General features: G+C 40.2%; 1 protein-coding gene across 9 annotated transcripts in view; it reads right to left on the bottom strand.

The window, feature by feature from the left end:
* myo9aa (myosin IXAa) overlaps positions 1-23277 on the bottom strand; it is a 359701-nt gene that overhangs the window by 192994 nt on the left and 143430 nt on the right. For 8 of the 9 annotated variants that reach the window (XM_072282124.1, XM_072282123.1, XM_072282125.1 and 5 more), the window contains 5 exons: positions 22700-22794; positions 15948-16010; positions 14282-14381; positions 11792-11848; positions 1349-1449 (listed from right to left, as the gene is read on the bottom strand). In XM_072282124.1, the coding sequence (XP_072138225.1) occupies positions 1349-1449; positions 11792-11848; positions 14282-14381; positions 15948-16010; positions 22700-22794 (416 nt within the window). The remainder of the gene's footprint in view (positions 1-1348; positions 1450-11791; positions 11849-14281; positions 14382-15947; positions 16011-22699; positions 22795-23277) is intronic. The other variant, XM_072282122.1, reaches the window with a different exon arrangement.

The raw sequence follows: 23277 nt of genomic DNA on the forward strand, positions 1-23277 counted from the left end.
TCAGATGGGTTCTTGAACACGGCCAGTCCACTGACTCAAGGCAATCCTGTAACTGTTCCTCAACCTCCCACAACCACCTCTTAGTTGTCTTGACCTCTGGGGCCTTGTTCTTTAGGCTTTGTCTGTATGCAGGTAGCAGGAGTTCAGCCAAATGATCTGACTTGCCAAAATGCGGTCTTGGAAAGGAACGATAGGTATTACTTGTCGTAGTGTAGCAATGGTCTGGTGTATTAGGACCTCTGGTACAACAGGTTACATGCTGATGATAATAGGCCTGGTTAAAGTTGACGACTATAATTCGAAATGAAATGCGTAGGAATGGGCCGTTTCTTGTTCACAAACAGCACTGTGGTCAGGATCACAGATAAGAACTCCCGAGGCAAATAAAATAGTCTGCATTTAATTTTTCGTTATTCTAAGTCAGGGGAACAAGAAGTCAACATAGCCTCAATGCTAATGCACCAACAAGAATGGACTAAAAAGCACACGCCACCACCTCTTTCCTTACCAGAATTTGAGGTTCCATCCATTCTGAAAATAGTAAAACCATCTGGTTGGATAGCTACATCTGGCATCTCCACTGCCAACAAGTCTCAATGATTGCAATCTGCCTCATCTGCCTCTGATACAGCAACCTTGCTCCAAGATCGTCAATCTTGTTTTCAAGTGACTGTACATTCGCCAACAAGATGGTAGGCAGAAGAGGCCTCATCCCTCTACGCCTCAGCCTGGTTTGAATCCCACCTTTCCTGCCACGTTTTCGGCCTTGGCCTTAGTATTGACCCTTAAAGGAGCCACGCTTAACTGCTCCACATTTAACCACTGAATGCGAGATCTGAAGATCATTGATGTAATTTTGTAGTCCATTGTTAAGACGAAATTTACATGCTGCAGATTGCAGCAAAAATAGTTCAAAAGGAGTATATTTAAGAGGAAAACTGGTACAAATTCCTGCAGCCCGCAGAGAGTTGCCGATGTGCACCGACACGTCTTCATCAAGTTTGTTTGCTTATTATTAGTATTAATGGATAAGCATGTTCCTTTGCTTATCCACTGCTTAGTCTTAGTATGGAAAAGGAAAATAAGTCCCTATGGCAGTCATGGCCCTGGTATCATACATTCCAAACTGCTTCACAAAATTTTACTACAGTACTTTAATTCCATACCACTATATTTACACCAAATCTGAATGAAGATTGAAAATTAACCAAAGTAACATTGCACCTTTCAGCATATAAATTTCAGAGCCAAAACCACAATTTTACATGATTTCTATTATTAGTTAATGCTATAGCATCTGCCTCAACAATACATGATCACAATACATACTTCTGGATAATCAACTCACCGATTCCGGGTTTTAGGAAGGAATCCTACCATCTCCATTGCCAGTTGTAAGCGCTCAAAGTCATGTTTCAGATCCTCCCCCTCAACTGTAAAACTGTCCTGCTAAATTTAAATCAAACGTGTTCCAGTTAACAGACATGTTATAGAAGTATTATAATCAATTGTCCCTCCTCTTTCCTCAGCTCTTTCCGAGAGCAATTTTTCACATATATTTATCACTATCACTCCTCTGTTAAGAGCCTTGACATAGAACATGTTGTTTGACTTCAAGGCCATTGTAACCATTATTTCAGACTTCCAGAGTCACTACTTCAAAATCAGAAGTGCAAGTTCCACCAATTGATGATCCTCTCCAACTGCCCCGATGCATGTTTTCAAACTATATGTAATAATTGCACTACAGTCTTAGTGTACAGAACATGTCCACGAGGCTCCATTCCATTTTTTAAAATGAAAGTTATCTGTCTTAATACTTCTGTGAATAAATAAAACTTCCATCTACTCACAAAAGGTTAGGTTACAAGGTCACTTGGTGGATTGGATCCAAAATTGGCTTGGCCACAGAAGACAGAGGGGAATGGTTACAGGATGTTATTCTGGCTGGAGATCTGTGACCAGTGGCATTCTTTAAGGATAAGTACTGGAACCTCTTATTTATGATATATACATAGATGACTTGGATGAAAAGGTGGATAGGTTGATTAACAAGTTTATTAGTGTACTTGTAGATAGTAAAGAAGGTTGTCCAACAGCACAGCAAGATATGGATCAGTCACACAGATGGAGAAATGTCAAATGGAGTTTAATCTGAGCAATTGTAGCATGTTACACTTTGTGAGGTCAAATGTAAGGGGAAAATAAACAGTAAATGGCAGGACTCTTAACAGAGTTGATGAGCAGAGGGATCTCAAGGTCCAAGTTCATAACTCCCTGAAAGTGGCTACACAGGTGGCAGTTACACCCCATTAGAGGAAGGATGTGAAGTCTTTGGAGAAAGTGCAGAATAAGTTCACCAGGATACTGTCCGGATTAGAGAGTATTAGCTCTAAGTAGAGATGCAAGTTTAGCGAGTATATACAAGTACAGACGTACATAGTGTTGCAAGTAACTTTCCTACAACTGAAGTCAAGCTCACAGGCCTGTTGTTCCCTGGCCCGTCCATCAGATCATAATCAAAGGAGCAGAATTAGGCCATTCAGCCCATCGAGTCTGCTCCACCATTCCATTATAGCTGATCCTGGATCCCACTCAACCCCATATACCTGCCCCATATTCTCTGATGCCCTAACCAATCAGGAAACTATCAACTTCCGACTTAAATATACCCACAAACATGGCCTCCACCACAGTCTGTGGCAGAGAATTCCACAGATTCACCATTCTCTGGCTAAAAAAAATTCCTCCTTATCTCCATTCTAAAAGGGCGCCCCTCAATTTTAAGGCTGTGCCCTTTAGCTCTGGATATGCCCACCATAGTCCCTGATATCTTCCCTGAATAACAGAATAGACTGGAGCCATACTCCAGTCTAAAATCTAGAATTTCACTCATGGCAACCAACTGCAAAGGAATTACCTCGTCAAAGGCCTTCACAATTTCCCTTCTGGCTTCTCATAAGGTCCACTATGGCACTTGGTCAAACCCTCAGGGCTTGCCCACCTGAATGCATTTCACCACAAAGGTATCTTTACTCGCAATATCCAAGACATCACTACTTATTAGCCTCATTTCTTCGGAATCTGTGATAGTCTCCACAGTAGACATGGAGGAGAAATAGACAATAAAAATCTCAGCCATCTCCTGTAGCTCCACACATGGGCAGTCCTTATAGCCTTTAAGAGGATCTAGTCTCTCCCTGGTCAGTCTTTTATGATTAATGTAACAGAAGAATCTCTTGTCAATATCTTTAGCTCTGCCTCTCAAATCTACCTCATAATCTCTTCTTTCCCTCCTGATTTCCCTCTTAAGTCTGCTCTCAAACTTTTTAAGGGGCTCATTTAAGACCACAAGACATGGGAGCACAATTAGGCAATTCAGCCCACTGAGTCTGCTCCGCCATTCTACAATGGCTAATCCCGGATCCCACTCAACCCCATACACCTGCCTTCTCACCATATCCTTTGATGCCCTGATCAATCAGGAAACAATCAACTTCCACCTTAAGTATACTCATGGACGGCCTCCACCACAGTCTGTGGCAGAACATTACTACTCTCTGGCTCAAAAAAAAAATCCTCCTTACCTCTGTGCTAAAAGGTCACACCCCAACTTTGAGGCTGTTCCCTCTCGTTCTAGATATCCCAACCATAGGAAACATCCTCTCCACATCCACCCTATCTAGTGCTTTCAACATTCAGTAATATTCAATGATATCCCCCTGCATTCTTCAAAATCCCAATGAGTACAGGCTCAAAGTTGCCAAACGCTCCTCATATGGCAACCCATTCATTCCCAGAATCATCCTCATGAACCTCCTCTAGACTCTTTCCAATGATAACACATCTTTTCTGAGATATGGGGCCCAAAACTGTTGACGATACTCGAAGTGCAGTCTGACAAGTCTCTTATAAAGGCTGCTTGAAATAAATGTCAACATTTGCCACAGACTCAAACCGTAAATTAACCTTTTGGAAGTCTTGTATGAGGACTCGTAGTTCCTCTGCACCTCTGATGATTGAACCTTCTCTGTTAGATAATAGTCTGCAATATTATTCCTTTTACCAAAATGCATTATCATACATTTTCCAACACTGCATTCCATCTGCCACTTTTTTGCCCATTCTTCCAATTTGTCTAAGTCCTACTGCAATCATGTTGCTTCCTCAGCACTACCTACCCCTCCACTTATCTTCATATCATCTGTAATCTTTGCCACAAAGCCATCAATTCCATTATCCAAATCATTGACAAATAATGTGAAAAGTAGTGGTCCCAATACCGACCTCTGAGGAGCACCACTAGTCACAGGCAGCCAACAAGAAAAGGCCCCTTTTATCCCCACTCACCGCCTCCTGCCTGTCAGCCATTCTGCTATCCATGCCAGTATCTCTCCTGTAAAGCCATAGGATTTAAATGTGTTAAAAGCAGCCTCATGTGTGGCACCTTATCAAATGTTATCAGGTAAATTACATCCTTTATCCACCCTGCTTGTTACTTCCCCGAAGAAATCTAACAGATCTATCAGGCAAGATTTCCCTTTACAGACACCATGACGACTTTGACTTATTTTATCATTAGTCTCCAAGTGCCTCAAAACCTCATCCTTAATAATCGACTCCAACACTTTCCCAACCTCTGAGGTTAGGCGAACTGGCCTTCCTCTCTTCTTAAAGAGTGGAGTGACATTTGTCATCTTCCAGTCCTCTGGAATCATGCCAAAATCAATTGATTCTTTAAAGATAGTGACCAATGTATCCGTTATCTCTTCAGAAACCTCTCTCAGGACTCTGGGATGCACTTCATCTGGTCCAGGTGACTTATCCACCTCAAGACCTTTGAGTTTGCCAAGCACTTTTTCCTTTTGTAATAGCAATGGCACTCACCCCTCCTCCCTGACACTCACAGACCTCTGGCACACTGCTAGTGTCATTCACGTTGAAGAGAGATGCAAAGTACTGTACCCATTAAGTTCATCTGCAATTTCTTTGCCTCCCATTAGTACCTCACCAGCATCATTTTCCAGTGGTCCAATATCAACTCTCACCTCCCTTTTACTCTTCGTAAAATTGAAAGAACTTTTGGTATCTTGCTTTATATTATTGGCTAGTCTGCCCTCATATTTCATCTTTTCCTTCCTTATAGCTTTTTATTAGCCTTTTATTGGATTTTAAAAGCTTCCCAATCATCCAACATCCCACTCAATTTTGCTACCTTATATGCCCTTTCCTTGGCTTTTATGCAGTCCTTAACTCCCCTTGTCTGCCATGGTTGCCTACCCCTGCCATTTGAGAACTTCTTCCTCCGTGGGACTTATCTATCCTGTGCCCTGTATACCATTCTTCCCAGAAGCGTCAGCCATCTGTGTTCTGCCATCATTCTCTCTAGTATCCTCCTCCAATCCACCAAGGTAAGCTCCGCTCTCATGTCTCTTAATTCCCTTTAATCCATTGTGATACTGATACATCTGACTTATGCTTTTCCCTCTCAAATTGCAGTATGAATTTAATCGTATCATGATCACTGTATTACACAATACCCAATCTAAGACAGCCTTTCCTTGAGTAGGCTCAAGCACAAGCTGCTCTAAAAAGCTATCTTGTAGGCATTCAACAAATTTCCTCTCTTGTGATCCGACACCAACCTGATTTTCCCAATCCCCTTGCATACTGAAGTCCCCCATTACAACTGCATCATTATCCTTATTACATGCCTCTTCCAGTTCCCTTTGCAATCTCAACCCCACATCTTGGCTACTATTTGGAGGCCTATATATGATTCCCAAATGTTTTTTTTTATCCTTGCAGTTTCTCAACTCCACCCACAAAGATTCAACATTCTCTGGCCATATGTCACCTCTTTCTCAAGATGTAGGTCCATCTCCTACCAACAGAGCCACACCACCGCCTATGCCTTCCTGCCTGTCCTTTCGATACAAAGTATATTCTTTGATGCTAAGCTTCCAACTAATGGCCTTCTTTCAGCCATGACTCAGTGATGCCCACAACATCATACCAACCAATCTCTAATTTTGTCACGAGTTCATCCACTTTATTCCAAATGCTATGCACATTTAAATACAATACCTTCCGTCCTGCATTGTTTGCCACTTTGAATTTTACTACTGTGGCACAATTTAACTCTTTGCTCTGTCTGTATTTGTACCCATTCATTGGCTTGTCCCTCCTTACATTCATGTTACACCCATCATCTACTTGTAAACCTGCTAACCCATCCTCAGCTTGATCATACTGGTTCCCATCCCCCTGCCATATTCAATTAAATCACTCCCAACAACTCTAGTAAATCTGCCCTCAAGAATATTGGATTCAACTGCAGCCCGTCCCTTTTGTACAGGTCTCACCTGCCCCAGAAGAGGTCCAAATTATCCAGAAATCTGAATCCCTTCCCCCTACTCCAATTCTTAAGCCATTCATTTATTTGGCACCTTATTCTATTCCTATCCTCGCTGTTGCGTGGCACAGGCAGCTATCCCGAGATTACTACCTTTGAGGTCCTGTATCTCAGCTTCCTTCGTAACCCCCTGTATTTTTTTTTCAGGACCTTCTCCCTTATTCTGCCTATGTCATTGGTACCAATATGTACCATGACTTCTGGCTGCTCACCCTCCCTTTTCAGGATATTGTGGGCGCGTCCAGAAACATTGCAAACCATGGCACCTGGGAGGCAAAGTACCATCAATGTTTCTTTTTCGTGTCCACAGAATCACCTATCTGTACCCCTGACTACAGAGTCCCCTATTACTGCTGCCATACTCTTCTGTTCCCTACCCTTCTGAGCCACAGAGCCAGACTCAGTGCCAGAGATATGGCCACTATTGCTTCCCCCAGATTGGTCGTCTCCCCCACTCACCAACAGTACTCAAAATAGAGTTCTTATTGTTGAGGGGGACGGCCACAGGGGTGCTCTCCACTATCTGATGATGTTCTCTCTTCCCTTTCCTAACAGTCACCCATTTATCTGTGTCCTGCAGCCTTGGGGTGGTTACCTCCCTGTACCTCCTGTCTATCACCGCTTCACTTTCCCTAACAAGCCGAAGGTCATTGATCTGCAACTGCAGTTCGCGAACACGATCTCTACGGAGCTGCATCTCGATTTGTACCCAGCTGCCTGAATTTCCTCCTTTTACTTTACCAGAGCCTCCATATCTATTATCATCCAAGGTTCTCTCAAATTAGTATGTCTATCCTTCATCCTAACAAGAAAATGCTGCACCTAGACTCTTGACCTGACCTTGCTAAAAGACTTCAGCTTGTCAACTATTCCTTTGCCTTCAGTCAATCCCAGCAAGATCCTACCAAATGCCCTCAAAGTTGACCCTACTCCAGTTCAGGACTTTAACTTGTTCTATCTCTTTCCATAACTATTTAAAAAACTAATAGAATTGTGATCACTAACACCAAAAGGAGTCACTGACTGCCACTTCAGTTACTTGGCCCTCCAGGTCCAGTATTCTTCCTTCCCAAGTAGGTTCTTCTATAAATCATGTGAGGAAACTGTCTTGGATGCACCACATAAATTCTGCCCCAAGTCCTTTGCATTCTGGATAGCCCAGCTGACACTATGAAACTTGAAGTCTTCTATTAGCAGAGCTTTGTGCAATTTCTGCTCAAGTTCCCACTAATTATTGGGAGATCCAGAATATAGCTCTACCAGTGTCCATTTCCTTCTAATTTCTACCCAAATGACCTCATTTGTTGATCCCTCAAGAATATCTTCTCGAAGCACTGCTGTTATGTTCTCTCTTATCAGATTTGCAATATTAAAAAACAATTCACCAAAGTTGGTAAAGTTGCTGCACATTACAGAAGTTAACAACAACTACCAAATAATCTTGCATTGTGACCATTTCATATCTCCTGTTTCATCTTCCATGCATATGATCTAAAACTTTGAATTATATTTTATTAACTTACTTATGGTAATATTTTGGTTTATATGTTGTGTGTGATGTGTTTTCTGGGTGCACATGGGCCAAAAGCGTGTTGATTCATTAGGTTGTCTATATGTACAGTCAGATGACAATAAACTTGAACACATCTGAAATCAAGTCATTGTTGATTATACCTCAGAGAAATTCAGGCACGGGGGCAGCGAACTGTTGAGATCAGAGAACCCAGCCAACCAACCAAAGATTTTTCCTTCCAGCAATCTCACATGCAAGTAAAGAAAGGCCCTGCAGCATTTTGAAATTTTATTTCTGTTTTCCATGCAGGGATCTGCAAGGATATTTCCTTGCAGGAAATTAGAAGGAAATGATTAAGCAAGTTTCAAAAGATTCCAAAATCATTGTGCCATTCCTCTCATTGACTTCAAAATAGTCATATCCTTTGAAATGTCTAATAGGTGATGTGATAGCATAATAGATAGAGTGACTGCCTCAAAGCCCAGGTTCAATCCTATCCTTTATAGAATTAGTACATTCTCATGATTGTAATGATGCATGTGGGTGCTCCACTTTCCTTCTACATACCAACGATGCACTAGGTTTCTTCTCAAAGGAGAAACAATTTTACTTGAGTCCTAGAAAACTATCTTCAATACACCTCAACCAACAGGAAACTGAGGCAGTTCAGCATGAAGTGCTGCTTCATGGCTCCAGCCCTGGATTCAGTGGGCCAAAAGCCCTGTTTCCTTATTTAATGACTATGGTTTATTTGCATTCCTTGCGATTGACAGGACAGCACAGACCTCCCTGACTGAGCTGCTGTGCCTTGCTTATTTTTAAATTTGAAATAAATGAACTTCTGTTTTACATTATACATTTCATCACCACAGATACAACAAGGTTCTTCAAAGAAAATGAGACACTATCATAGTGCCTTTTCAGAGTTCAAAGTTGATTTATTTTCAAAGTATGTATATGGGTGCCATTATAGCATAGCAGTTCGTGCAATGCTATTACAGCTCAGGATATTGGAGGAGAGATTAAATTCTGATGTCATCTGTAAGGAGTCTGCACATCCTCCCCATGGAATACATGGGCTTTCCCCAGGTGCTCCAACTTCCTCCCACAGTCCAAAGATATATAGGTTAATAGGTTAACCCACTGTAAATTGTCCCATGATTTGGCAAGGGTTAAATCGGGGTTGCTGAACAGCATAGCTCAAAAGCTGGGAAGGGCCTACTTCACACTTTAACTCAATAATTAAATAAATATGTCACCTTATATTACTCTGAGATTCATTTTGCAATACAAACAAAATGAGAGTTGATAGTAGTGCCCAGAGTTCTGCTTTCAGCAGTAAATGGTGAACTAAACTGTTCTGATCAAGCAAGTTGAATATACTTTGGCCTGGAAAATGATCCTATTCTGAAAAACACCACAGAATCTTTCACCTACATCAGAAGAAACTGATAATGTCTTGGTCAGTGATAGTAAATTAGACAGCTTACAGATCATTAGTCAGTTACAGGATGTGAAAATGGATTTACAAGGAGCTGCCTACAAATGATTGTGTTATTTAACTCGAAGGAATGCCAGTACTGCAAGGTTATGCATAATGTGGGCACTAGAAGTGACTACCTTCTTTTCAGAGACCAGAATGAGTGTATATTAACAAAACCAAAGGGTCTGTCAAAACCCTTTGCAAACCTCACATGTATTGTATAGAAGGCAACTACTCAAGGTTCAGGCATGCTAGTTAGTAAACAAGAACAACTGCAATTGATGGGGATATTTTAGGATAATGGAAAGGTCAGAATAATTAAAGAAGTGGTTCTACTAAAAAGATACACTTAACTTTAGTTACTATCAAGTTTGGGAAATACCTGCTACTTTCAACAACGGGGGGGGGAGGGGGGGAGGTTTCACATGCACACTACTTTTATCATTTTGTTTTATTTGTGGCTGTTGATTCTTGACAGTCATAAGTGAGTTGCCCTCATGTTAAATGAGGATCTTGATTCCTGAAGGCTAACCATATTCCTTTAACGTGGTAATTCTTAAGGCAAGACTGGTTAATCCTAAACAAATCACACAGAATAAATCTACAAAAATGCAAATTCATTGTTGACATACAGCACATAACACCATGTTCAAGAAGTTAGTTCTTTTGATGAAGGCCTATTCAAAGACCCTGTCCCTACTGCCTTTCTCTTCTTTTCCCTACACTTCTGAGCCACAGGGCCGGACTCTGTGCCAGAGGCACGGTCACTGTTGCTTCCCCCAGGTAGGCTGTTCCCCCCCCCCCCCAACAGTACTCAAACAGGATTACTTATTGTTCAGGGGGACAGCCACAGGGGACTCTCTTGTACCTGACTATTCCCCTTTCCTCTCCTGACTGTGACCCACTTCTCTGTCTCCCATGGCCCCGGTGTGACCACCTGCCTATAACTCCTTTCTATCACCTCCTCGCTCTCCCTGACCAGACGAAGGTCATCGAGCTGCAACTCCAGTTCCCTAACTCGGTCCCTTAGGAGCTGCAGCTCGACACACTGGGTGCAGATACGGCCATCTGGGAGGTTGGAAGACTCCAGGACTTCCCAAATCTGACACCGAGCACAGAACACCGGCCTCACACACATTCTTCCTTTCCGCAATTAACACAGATAAACCTACCTCGCCTCATCCCATTACCGCCTAAGCCTACTGAGCCAAAGCCCCATCACTGTACTACCCTCTCACTCCACTGCCCACTGGATATGGCAGTCTTCTTTGTAAACTCTTCCCACTCTGCTGGCTGACGTCACGCGTCTGCGCAGTCTTGCCTCTCTTTACCCCGAGTAGTAAAATGCCTTCGCTCCGAAAATCCTTAGCCATTCCTCTCACAGCCTTCTTGCTTTGAATCGGCCAATAACTTGACATCCGCAGCCGTCTGTGACGATGCATTCCAGAGATTCACCAGCCTCTGGCGAAAGAAATTCCTCATCTGTTCTAAAGGGACATCCCTCTATTCTGAGACGAGTTCTAGCCCCCCCCCCCCACTATTGAAAACATCCTCTCTACAAACACTCTACCTAGGCTTTCGATATTTGATACGTTTCAATGAGATCCCTCTCATTCTTGTAAACTGAAGTATGTAAAAAGATGCCAACAATCCTATTCATTCACTGAATCTCATCTTTACCACATCCACATGGTGTGATTTACTTGTTCACATTGCGGAAAAACTTGACGCAGTATCACAAGCAACAATGTTGATGCAACTTTAAGAAACGAGAGGGCATTAAGCATAAAATATTTTACACAACAAGGAAAACAGACCTTTCTGTTCTACATTATCATATTAAACTGAATAACTTTTTGCAGGTGATTCTTCACTCATCATTTAAACAAATGGTAAGATTAGGTGTATCCTGAAGGAAGTTCCAAATGGAAGTATCAACAACTTCTTTCCTCCCACAGATGCTGCACAACCTGCTGAGTTCCTCCAGCAGATTGTTTGTTGCCAAAAGATTACACCTTCTGATCAAAAGGTAATTGAATTGAAACATGGACTGTTTTAGTCTTCTCAGGTGTTGCCTAAATGCTGAAGATTCTGTTTTTATTTCAGACTGCCAGCATTTCGTTTTTATTGTCCGATTTGAAGACTGTATTGGAGACTGAAAAGCAAATTTATTATTTCAACTGACAGCAGGATATATATAAACCTACTTGAATCTTATTTTTTTTATTACAAAGTCTAGAATGACTACTGAAGTTTTTTTTTAAAAGAATACAAATCCTAAATGTGTTTGGAAAATTAGCTTCTTTTGACAATTACCCTTGAGGAGGCGAAATTGTGGATTGTTATCTCACCACTAGCAATACAAAACTTGAACACTTACCAGTTCTGAGTCACAATAATAATCGTCCCATGTCTGTCTGACTGGTTTCTTCGTCATCTGAGAAAGAAAAAATATAAGTAAGCATACTTAAAAAATATAAGTTAGTTCAGTAATTATCAATAGAACATCTAAATCCTTGCCTGATTTAAACCGTAGCTAGGTCATGGTTTCAAAATGGTGACTCTCAGCCCTATTTCCATTTCCCACCTGAATGAGCAAGAACTCTTTAGAATAAACAAGCAAGGAAATTATGCCTCCACAATTATGTTAGTGAAGTTTAGCTGAGTCAGGACAAGTATAGAATCTAAATTTTCTGATATTCAAGATCCAAATAACGAGCTGCAAGAGGCAAATAAATTTAAGTAACGCTCTTCCCATTTCCACCTAGAAAATACAGCCAGAATAAATTAAAATGGGAACCAAAATGAAAAACAGTGAATCCACAGACGCCACATATACTTTGATTGACTTGTTTTAAAACTGACATATTTTTCCCTAATTCTTAAATATACATCAAGTTGTATTTTTATTAAACAAATAGTCCCATTTCTGGCAAGAAATGTAACACAATGTTATAGTTTTGAAATATGTTTACACCAGACAAATTTTTTCCTTCCTGCAATAAACAAACTTCCTTTGAATCTCTCTTAAACTTAAGACTTTACATCCTACATTCATAAATCCTCTAAATCTATCCCTGCACAAATTTTATAAACATTACTCAGCTCAAGTACCACTCCTTTCTGACCCAAATACCTGTTTAAATTTCTTTTAAACATTGTAAATGTATCTACCTTTACTATTTCCTCTCACAGCTCTTTGCACAGCAACTAAAATTAAGTGTATCGTATTAGTTTAGTTCCTCTAATGTTTCCATTATCTGGGCACCAGAGTAGAGTGGCATTTAGTGTGAGGTTATTACAGCTTGTGGTGTTCTGGAGTTCAATTCCGCTACTGTTCTGTAAGGATTCTCCATACATTCTCCCCGTGGAATGCATGGGTTTTCACAGGGTGCTCCAGTTTCTTCTCACAGTTCAAAGATATACAAGGTAGGCTAACTGGTTATTGTAAATTGTCCCTTGATTAGGTTAGGGTTATTTGGATTTGCCGGGGGTTTCTGGGGCAATGTGGCTCGAAGGGCTGGATGGACCTACTCCACACTGTATCGCTAAATAAAATAAATAAACACATCTTTTAAATCTCCTTAAAATGCTTCCCCTTTTAATTCAAACTTATGTGTTCTCTGGTTTTAGACTGCCCAATGCTTCCTAACACAGGCATATTCCAGGATATCAGCATATCCACCCCAAGTTTCCACGCTGCATATCCTTCCCTCTGGTGAATAGTAACCAGAAGCATTTATTTCAGATTCCACTCACATCCCCTGGCTCCATACACAGATTTCTCTGTTAGTCTCTGAAGGGACCCAACTCTTTCCCCAGTTACTCTTGTATTTCTAATTTACTTATAAATATGTTCATCAATATCCTTCTCATATCTTGATTAACTTCCTCTATTAACCACGGCTCCCTAATCTTACCATCTTTGCTTCTAACACAAACATGCTAACTCTTCATTCTTGCTAGTTCGCCTCTAACCACCACTCACTTATCAGACACGAGGACATCTGCAGATGCTGGAAATTCAAGCAACACACACAAAAAATGCTGGTGAATGCAGCAGGCCAGGCAGCATCTATAGGAAGAGGTACAGTCGACGTTTCAGGCCTGACGAAGGGTCCCGGCCTGAAACGTCGACTGTACCTCTTCCTATAGATGCTGCCTGGCCTGCTGTGTCACCAGCAACTTTTGTGTGTGTTACTCACTTATCAGATACATTTCTTTCAAACAGCTGCTCTCAGTCTATGCAAGGCCCTGTCTAATGTACTGAATCAGCCTTCTCCCAATTTAAGACCCTAATTCTGGGATCAATCTTACTATTCATCACTGACTTGAATTTTGGCAAAAAATGGTCACTTTTCCCACAGGGATCCTCCAATGACACTTCCATCATTTGTCCATCCTCATTCCTTAGTACAACATAGAGCACAGCCGCTTGGATCCGCTTTAGAAAATCTCGTGCATGCATTTTCTGAATTCCAATCATTATTGGGAAAGTAAAATCCCCTGACACTACTCTACTGCTTTTACACCTTACAGCGATATGCCTATAGATCTGTTCTTCTACAGTACTTCTCACTTGCTGTTGTGAAGCCTATAGTATAGTAAAGCACCGCCTCTTTGGCCGATGCACCAGGTTATCCTGTCCAACTACTGTCATCACACTTCTGTAACCTTCTCTTTCATGAGTGACACTTCTATAACTCAGAATACTGAACTGTTTTTCCCCTCAGCCACACTTCCAGGAATCAATCATTTAACAATGAAGTAGTGCATGCCTGGTTATACTTACTTAATGCAGAATATTCTGTCTTTATGGGAACTGCTGCAACTAAGTAATGCAAAAAAAAATCTAACTGTTGGAGCTGACCTGGTTCAAATAATGGTATTCCTCAGGCTTCAACAGATGGAAACTCTTTTTCTCTTCATCACTGGCTCCTGCCAGTAGATAGTAGAATACATGATAGTTCCTACAATGACAGTTGAAGAAAATGTAATATAACTGTAGAGCACTAAAGCTACAAAGTTGACACAACTGAAATCAATGATACTCAAATTGCTAGATGCAAAGCGGACAATCTACACAAAATTAAGTTAAGACTCAAAATGGCAACCTTGAATATGATTTTACTTCATTTCAATATTTTCAATATTGATTTTTTGTCTCAATATTGATTCCCATACATTAAATTCATAAGGAAGTATTTCCATCTAACTGAATGAATTTTGCTGTAGGGTTTGCACAGATCTTTAATTCTGGAAAAATGTACAAATTACTATCATGTTTTTTGTGGGGGGTGGGAAATCTCTATTGGCCATAATTTTAAACAAAACATCTCTGCACAAGCAGAACTCTCAGTCATCATGATTTCACAATTATAGGCACCCTAACCATTAATTACATACAAATAGGCAATTGCACAACATGAACAGAAAGTTATTTCAGCAGCTGCATCAGCTGCAGCAACAGATCATGAAAAGACTTTTCAACTTAGTGACATAATTCTTATTCATCACCCCCCAAACAGCTGGATGTAAGCAACCACTCAGATCAATAAATATTCTTTCTTATTTCACATATTAGAATTTGCACAAATTACCACCAAAAACTCACTGAATTTCTTTTCTATCTGGTCCAATCTCTGGAGTAGCCCTTTCATATATCAAATTTACCATGGGTTAACACACAGAAAGAGTATGTTAACTTTTTCAAGGACCCTTCACCAATGTTTGACTGGCAAATAAAAGTATCTTTCAACCTTGGTACTTCTAATCAAAGCCAAATACATTCACATTACCCACAGCCTCAATAGTAACACATCACTTTCAGTCCGCATCATTCATGACATGGTTACAAATTTTAACCCTTTTGTAACATTCCATGACCTGCAAGTGTTTCATAATTTAAACACTTCTGGATGAGATTTATTACAGGTTGGATACCACATAGAATTCCTTTTATTTTGCTCAGTAAAATCTGGTGAAAACTCTGAAAAAACCCCTACGACCCTGCATCAGTGTTCTTCCACTGAGCATGTTTTGATACTTGAGTATGTATTGTAATCTGAGTCAATTTTGTTCAACAAGTGAGCTGAAACCCAGTACTCAGTGTACAAACAGCCCTATACTTACTGCTGAAATGTAACATATCTTCATAAACCAAAGTTAATGCCAAGAAAATCAATGAAAAGAGAAGAGTGGAAATTGAAGCTTTACAAAAACTCATTAATCCCACAAGTGTAATAAAGGCACAGAATAACACACCAGTCTCAAGCATTCTGCTTTGGTTCCTCGATAAGGGAATATGTTCACCCATCAGTAATCAGGGTTATCATTTAGGGACAATGCACATATAGCTTCTATTTTAAATTACTCATTTCAGATGAATATTCAAACAGAGTGCAATCTTGGCACAGCCATTTAGAGTCAGACATAAGGTTGTATATTTGTACTGAAAAGTCATAACACATTTTCCTTGCTACTTTTGAAGATACTGGCGTTATACTGCCTCCTGAGAAATTTTGCATGCGCCTTACCGTTCATTATGCTCCTGGTAGACCAGCCTCGACTTCTCCAATAAGTACTTTTCAACATAAGCTCTGAAAAAAGCAAATTGATATTCTTGGTTTGACCAGTTATTATTAACAATTATGCTTAAAGTTGAACTAGAACTTGATTTAAATAAACAGCCATTTAAATTATAAAAACAATATTCCAACCATACATTTGCTATGAAGGGAGTGCAACAAAGATTCATTAGATTGGTTCCTGGTGTGGCAGATACAAGGAAAGATTGATTTGGCTAGGCTTTAAGTGCTCGGAGTTTTAAGATGAGAGGTGACCTTACTGAACACAGGAAATTCCTAGAGGACTCAACAGGGTGGTAGTATGATGTTCTAAGAGGTTCTCTTGATGTTCTCCAACATGTTAGATACAAACAGGACACTTCCCCTGACTCAATAATCTACCAATAAAGTTTACAATCAAACAGGCTGGCGACTTAGGGTTAAAAAGAGAAGAAATTTGCTCATTTAAAGAATGGTAATTTGATTGAATTCTCTCTCCAGAAGGGTTGTGGACTCTCAGTCATCACATTTATTGAACACAAAAGATGGAACTGTTGAAGCAGAAGATTAGCCATGACAGTACTGAATGGCAGAGTGGGCTCAAATAGCTGAATGATCTACTTCTACAATTTTATTTTCTGGTTCCAATTTGCATAAACCACTTAAGCCAGGGTGCACAAGTCAGAGAATTGTGAGGAAGTGCCTATAACCATAGACTGATGGCTTAATTTAGAAGCTGATGTTTCATGAAAAAGGGTGAGGGGGCAACACATTCTATTGATAGTTAAATAGTGAAATTAATCTATCTGTGCTGTCTGTTGTCATCAGTTCCTAAACAACATCTTGTATAGTTCTGCGATACATATTGAGTTGAGACAGTAGTGAAAGAGGGAAATAGAAGAGGATTAATGAAGTACAAGAATAACATGGAAGTTTTCTTCCTGCGTAGTACAGTATAAATTAATGTTAACATTAGTTTATGTAAAGTGATGAACTATTTAAAAAAAAAGGAACACACCAAAGCTATATAATTGTGAATGGTGAAGATCAAATAGATCTAATGCCAGGTGAAATCAGCACCAATTAGAAAGAGAATCACCATTCAGCAAATCAATTACAATTATTAGCAAAGCACTGGATTGAATTCTTGGAGTAAAGAACCTGGTCAATCTACATTTACATATCCATCCACAATTGTCATCTCCAAATCATGACAAAGGATACAAGGAGAACATGCAAGAAAGATAACTAAGCATATTCTCAAACAGGGATAAAAAAAGACAAAAACATAAGCATCAAGAGCAGGAAAAGGAGATTGGATCATTTTACTTCAGAAAATGGATCAGCAAATTTGCAAATGACACCAAGATTGGGGGTATAGTGGAGAGTGAGGAAAATTATCAAAGCTGCAGTGGGATCCGGACCAGCTGGAAAAATGGGATAAAAAACGGCAGAAGGAAATTAATGCAGACAAGTGTGAGTTGTTGCACTTAGGAAGAACCAACCAGGGTAAGTCTTACACAGTGAACAGTAGGTCACTAAGGAATGCGGTGAAACAAAGGAATCTGGGAATACAGGTCCGTAATTCATTGAAAGTGGCATCACAGGTAGACAGGATCATAAAGGTTTTGGCATGTTGGCCTTCATAAATCAAAGTATTCGAATACAGGAGTTGGGATGTTAAGTTGAAGTTGTACAAGACATTGGTGACACCCAGTTTGGAGTACTGCGTGCCATTCTGGTCACCTACCTACAGGAAAGACATACACAAGATTGAAAGAGTACAGAAACAATTTATAAGGATGTTGCCAGGACTTGAGGACCTGAGTTATAACAAAAGATTAAATAGGTTAAAATTTTATTTCCTAGAACATATAAGATTGAGGGAAGATTTAATAAAGGTATACAACATTATGAGAGGTATAGATAGGGTGAATGCAAGCAGCCTTTTTCCACTGTGGTTAGGTGAGACTACAACTAGAAGTCATAGGATAAGGGTGAAAGATTAAGTGTTTAAGGGAAATATGAGAGGAATCTTCTTCACTCAGAGGGTTGAGAGAGTGTGGAACAAGCTATTAAAGCAAGTGATGCATGCAAGCTCAATTTCAATGTTTAAAAGAAGTTTGGATAGGTTCATGGATAGAAGGGGTATGGAGGATTATGGTCTGGGTGCAGGTCAATGGGACAAGGCAATTTAAATGTTCGGCTGGGACGAAGCAGTTTAAATGGTTCAGCATGGATCAGATGGGCCAAAGGGCCTGTTTCTGTCCTTTAGTTTTCTGTGATTCTAAAAGAAAATTGAGGTGACCAAAATCAAAATTTTAAAGTTAAGATATCATAGATGTAGAGAGGTTGTTTCCATGAAGGGGAATCCAAAACTACATGAAAGTTGCCCTATAAGTCACATTCACTGCTTTCAAAAATGAGTTAACCCATATATGGTAAGAATATGGAACTTCCTGACACAGGAAGTGGGTGAGGCAAATATGCTAATGACAGAGCAACTTCTGAAAACACAGTCAATTCAACAGCATCTGTGGGAAGAGAAATAACTAGGAAGAGAAAATTCAGGTTTATTTTAGCTGCAGTGTGGGTGAAGGGCTGATGGATTAAACAAAGAGAATTTCTCTGACTGGGTGGGGTGAACCTACAGAGACATTGTTGACTGCAGATCAAGCCATCATCTGTTGTACACCAGTGGCTATCATTTGCTCAAGTTGTACTTTTCCTCCATCTATATGGCCTAAACCTCACAAAAAATTCAAAATGTTTGGAAAAGGCAAGCCTTATAGTACCCATTTCTCATATAAATCTCAGAGTGGAAACCTCATTTCTGAGTTGGAGTTTTCCCACTTCCAAGAAAGAGCACTGAAGTCTTTCTCCCTTCCAGTGCACTCCTGATCATATCTGTACTGTCAGAAATGCAGCACCATAAATGCTGTCTGTGTGAAGTTTGCATGATCTTTCTGTAATTATGTCAGTTTACTCCAAGTGCTCCAGTTTCCTCCCACATCCCAAGGAAGATGGGTTGGTAATGTAATGATCTGTTGTAGATTGCCCTCCTCCTCCCCCCGCCCCCCACCGTGATAGAATCTGCGAGGAGATGATGACAATATGGGGAGAATTAACAAAACAGAATTACTGAAGAATTAAGTTTAAATGGGAAGTTAATTGACGAAGACTCCCACTGATTCCAGCTGAATGTCTCTGTGAAACACTCAGCATATTTTCCACTCTTCTGTGGCTCCAGTTTCCCTTCAAGCTTAGAAATCCAGCTCAATCAGCTGGAGGTGCCTTCTGTACACAGCCCTCAAAAACACATGGTGCCCTTAAGTTTACACGTGGCACTGCATGTGCCATCCATGATTCAAAAACTTTCTTGCTTAGTAACTTGGTATCTTGGTTCTCTTTTTTTTTTTATTACGTACTTTGCCTCCACAGCCTATGCTAGAGAGTTCTGTTAGAGAACAATATCTCCTTCCACTGTGGACCAAGCACTCTGATCTAAGACCATAAAATATCGGAGCAGAATTAGGCCATTCAACCATCAAGTCTGCTCCACCATTCCATCATGGCTGATGTATTCTCAAACTCATTCTCCTACCTTCTCCCCGACATCTTTGATGCCCTGACTAATCAAGAACCTATGAACCTTTGCTTTAAATACATCCAATGAATTGAGCTCCACAGCTGTCTGTACACATATTCACCATCCTCTGGCTAAAATAAATTCCTCATCTTTCTTCTAAATGGACATCCCTCTAGTCCTAGACTCTCCCGCTATAGGAGATATTATCTCCACATCTACTCTATCTAGACCATTCAATATTTTAAAAAAGGCTTAGCACATTGTGCTTTCACACTCAACTTTAAAGAATCACGATCTTCTCTCATTCAGCAGTGCATGGAAGACAAACCCACACAATACCATTGTTCACACAAGTACCAGCAACTTTCATGGTCAGTCTTATCCTTAACGCACATCAACACCAGCTTGCAATTGCAAGGAGCAACTGCGGTAGATTTTATTTCCCTCCCAGTGCAGGGTATGGTTGCAATGCTCCACTGTTATCAAAGCTAAAATTACTAAGTCAACACAGCAGGGATGGAAACTAAACTACTTGTTTGCCTCTACATATTTAGTCATTGAATTTATGGAGAAGCAGGAATATGACCACAGAAACAGACCATTAATCCAGCAACCTGTTCTATTATTCAATGAGACAATGCCTGATCTGTACTACTTTCAAAAATAGTGCTGAAGGATACATCCATCAATTACAGATGAAAAGTTAATGATAAATTAAGTGAGTGTGTGGAATGGGCTGCCGGAGACAAGTGGTGGAGTCGGATACGATAGGGTCTTTTAAGAGACTCCTGGACAGGTATATGGAGCTCAGAAAAATAGAGGAATATGGGTAACCATAGGTAATTTCTCAGGTAAGGACATGTTCGGCACAGCTTTCTGGGCCGAAGGGCCTGTATTGTGCTGTAGGTTTTCTATGCTTCCTATAAATTCTGCTCGAGTTGGTTGATGTATTGATATGACTCCTAAGTTTAATTCTGCAAAGCTTGCATCTACTTTTAGAATCACAGAGTCACAAAGACCAACTCGTCAAGGCTGACGAAGATTCCAACCTGAGCTTGTCCTATTTGTCTGCATTTGGCCTGAATTCTTCTATGGCTTTTCAAGTACCTGTCCAAATGTATTTTAAACATAGTAACTACACCCATCCCCACTAGCTCCTTCCATATATCTATTCCCTGCGTGTGAAAAGCTTTCCCTGCAGATCCCCTGTGAATATTTCCCCTCTCACATTAAACCTACACTCTGTAGTTTTAGACTCCCCAATGTGGGGAAAAATATCACCATTCAGCTGAGCTCTGTCCCTCTTGATAGGGGGTGGGGAGGTGCACCATTAATCAAGGATAAAATCACAGCAGCTCCCAGAGGGACATAATGGAGGGTTTGTCCACCAGGTCTATATAGGAAGAATTCAACAATAGAAAGGTGAGATCACTGATAGGATCATTCTACAATTGGTTGTTTGTCCGTTCTGTTGCGTGCAGTCTTTCAAAGATTTTGTTGTGTTTCTTGGATTTACTGTGTATGTTTCCAAGAAAACAAATCTCAGGGTTGAATATGGTGACATGTATGCACTGTGATAATAAATTTACTTTGATCCTTCATGCGCTCAGTAGCCACTGGGACAGTAAGGAACAGACAGATAGACAGAAATTGGAAAGTGCAAAGACAACAGGGGTTGTTGTTGTGGGTGACTTTACCTTTCCCGTTGTAGACTGGGAAGTCCTTAGTGCAAAAGGTGCAGGCAGGACAGAAATTGTTTCTTAAGTTGATGTGTAGATAGTTCAGCTGAAGGGGCCATACTGGACTTGGTGCTGGGAAATGCCTGACCAGATGACTACATTTAGTGGGAGAACATTTAGGAAAAGTGATCACAACTCCTTGAATTTTAAGATGGCTATGAATGAGGATAAGTTAGGGTGGGGGATATTATGTTGAGGCAGAGCAAATAACAAGAGTATTTGGCACGAATTAGGGAGAGTTAATTAGCATGGCTTTTTTTTAGGCAAGTCCACTTCTGACAAGTGGAAGGTACATAGAGTACAGGTTAGGTATGTTCCAGAAAGGAGGAAGAAAAGCCATGGCAAATTAAGGGAACCTTGGCTGTCAAGAAAGGTGGTGAATTTTGTCAAGAAGAGAAGGGAAGTAGAACAGGGGTTCCCAACCTGGGGTCTACAGAACCCTTACTTAATGATATTAAAAAAGGCTGGGAACCCCTGAAGTAGGTTTAGGAAGCTCAAATCAAACATATCCCTTGAGGATTATAAAGAAGCTAGAAAAGAACTCAAGGTGTCAATTCTGAGTGCTAGCAGGAACAATGAAACTACTCGGTTCTTGAACCAACCAACAAAACCCTGAGCACAAGAGTTCAGCAACATTATGACCTCTCTGCACAAAAAAGGATAATTTTTTGGTTCTATTATATTCTTTCTTGTTAAAATCATAGTGTATAATTTATGTTTATCATGAGGATACTGCTTATATGATGCTAATGTGTTTGTCATGCTGCAATAAGTTTTTCAATAAATCTGTGCATATAGCGTTGTCTCTACTTCCTGAGGAGACCGAGACCCTTTGGAGTATGCAGGCCTCTCATTCACATGTTCTTTCAGTCTGTTGTCACCAGTACAATCTTCTATACGGTGGTGTGCTGGGGCAATGGTATCTGGACAGGTGATGCCAACAGGCAAAATAAACTGATTAGAAAGGCTGGCTCTGTTATAGGAGTCAAACTGGACACTCTGAAGGCTGTGGTAGAACAAACAATCCTACAGAAAATCCTGGCAATTCTGGACAGTGTTTCTCACCCTCTGCATGCCACCTTGGCTAAACAGAGGAGCATTTTTAGTAATCTATTACGATGACTGCGCTGCTCCAAAGAGTGCAATATGAGGTCATTCTTATCCTTGGCCATTGGGCTGTAACTAATAAATCTACCTATAGCTGGGGAAGTGATGACCCCCCCTCCTGTTAGACTGTTTGTGGTAATTTGTTTTTTATTCTTTCTACTTCTCTTCTAATATTTGTATCTGTGCAATTGTAATACTACTGTGACACTGTAATTTCCTTTGGGATCAATAAAGTATCTATCTATATGTGTACTTATACATATGATAATAAACTTGTCTTTACTCACCCTCGCACAGTGCCTGTTTCCTGGTAGTTGACTTGAATGAATTTACCGAATCGACTGGAATTATTATTGTGAGCTGTTTTTGCATTCCCAAAAGCCTGTTAATAAAACAAAATTCAAATGTCTGAAAAGTGAAACAACAGCTCCCTACTCTTCATCCATATCATCCCCATGATTTTGTTAGACATGCAGGTATTTTAAAACAAGAAACTGGTTTAAAATAGTCCACATTTTTAAAGAAAACACGTAATAACCTACTGCAAGGCATGCACACTTTCCTATTATGCAACTTTTATATTCAAAATTATATACAGTTGAAGTCAGAAGTTTACATACACCTTAGCCAAATACATTTAAACTCAGTTTTTCACAATTCCTGACATTTAATCCTAGAAAACATTCCCTGTCTTAGGTCAGTTAGGATCACTACTTTATTTTAAGAATGTGAAATGTCAGAATAATAGTAGAGAGAATGACTTATTTCAGCTTTTATTTCTTTTATCACTTTCCCAGTGGGTCAGAAGTTTACATACACTTTGTTAGAATTTGCTAGCATTGCCTTTAAATTGTTTAACTTGGGT

Source organism: Mobula birostris, chromosome 18 (genome assembly GCF_030028105.1).
Source record: "Mobula birostris isolate sMobBir1 chromosome 18, sMobBir1.hap1, whole genome shotgun sequence".
NCBI classification, from domain to species: Eukaryota; Metazoa; Chordata; class Chondrichthyes; order Myliobatiformes; family Myliobatidae; genus Mobula; species Mobula birostris.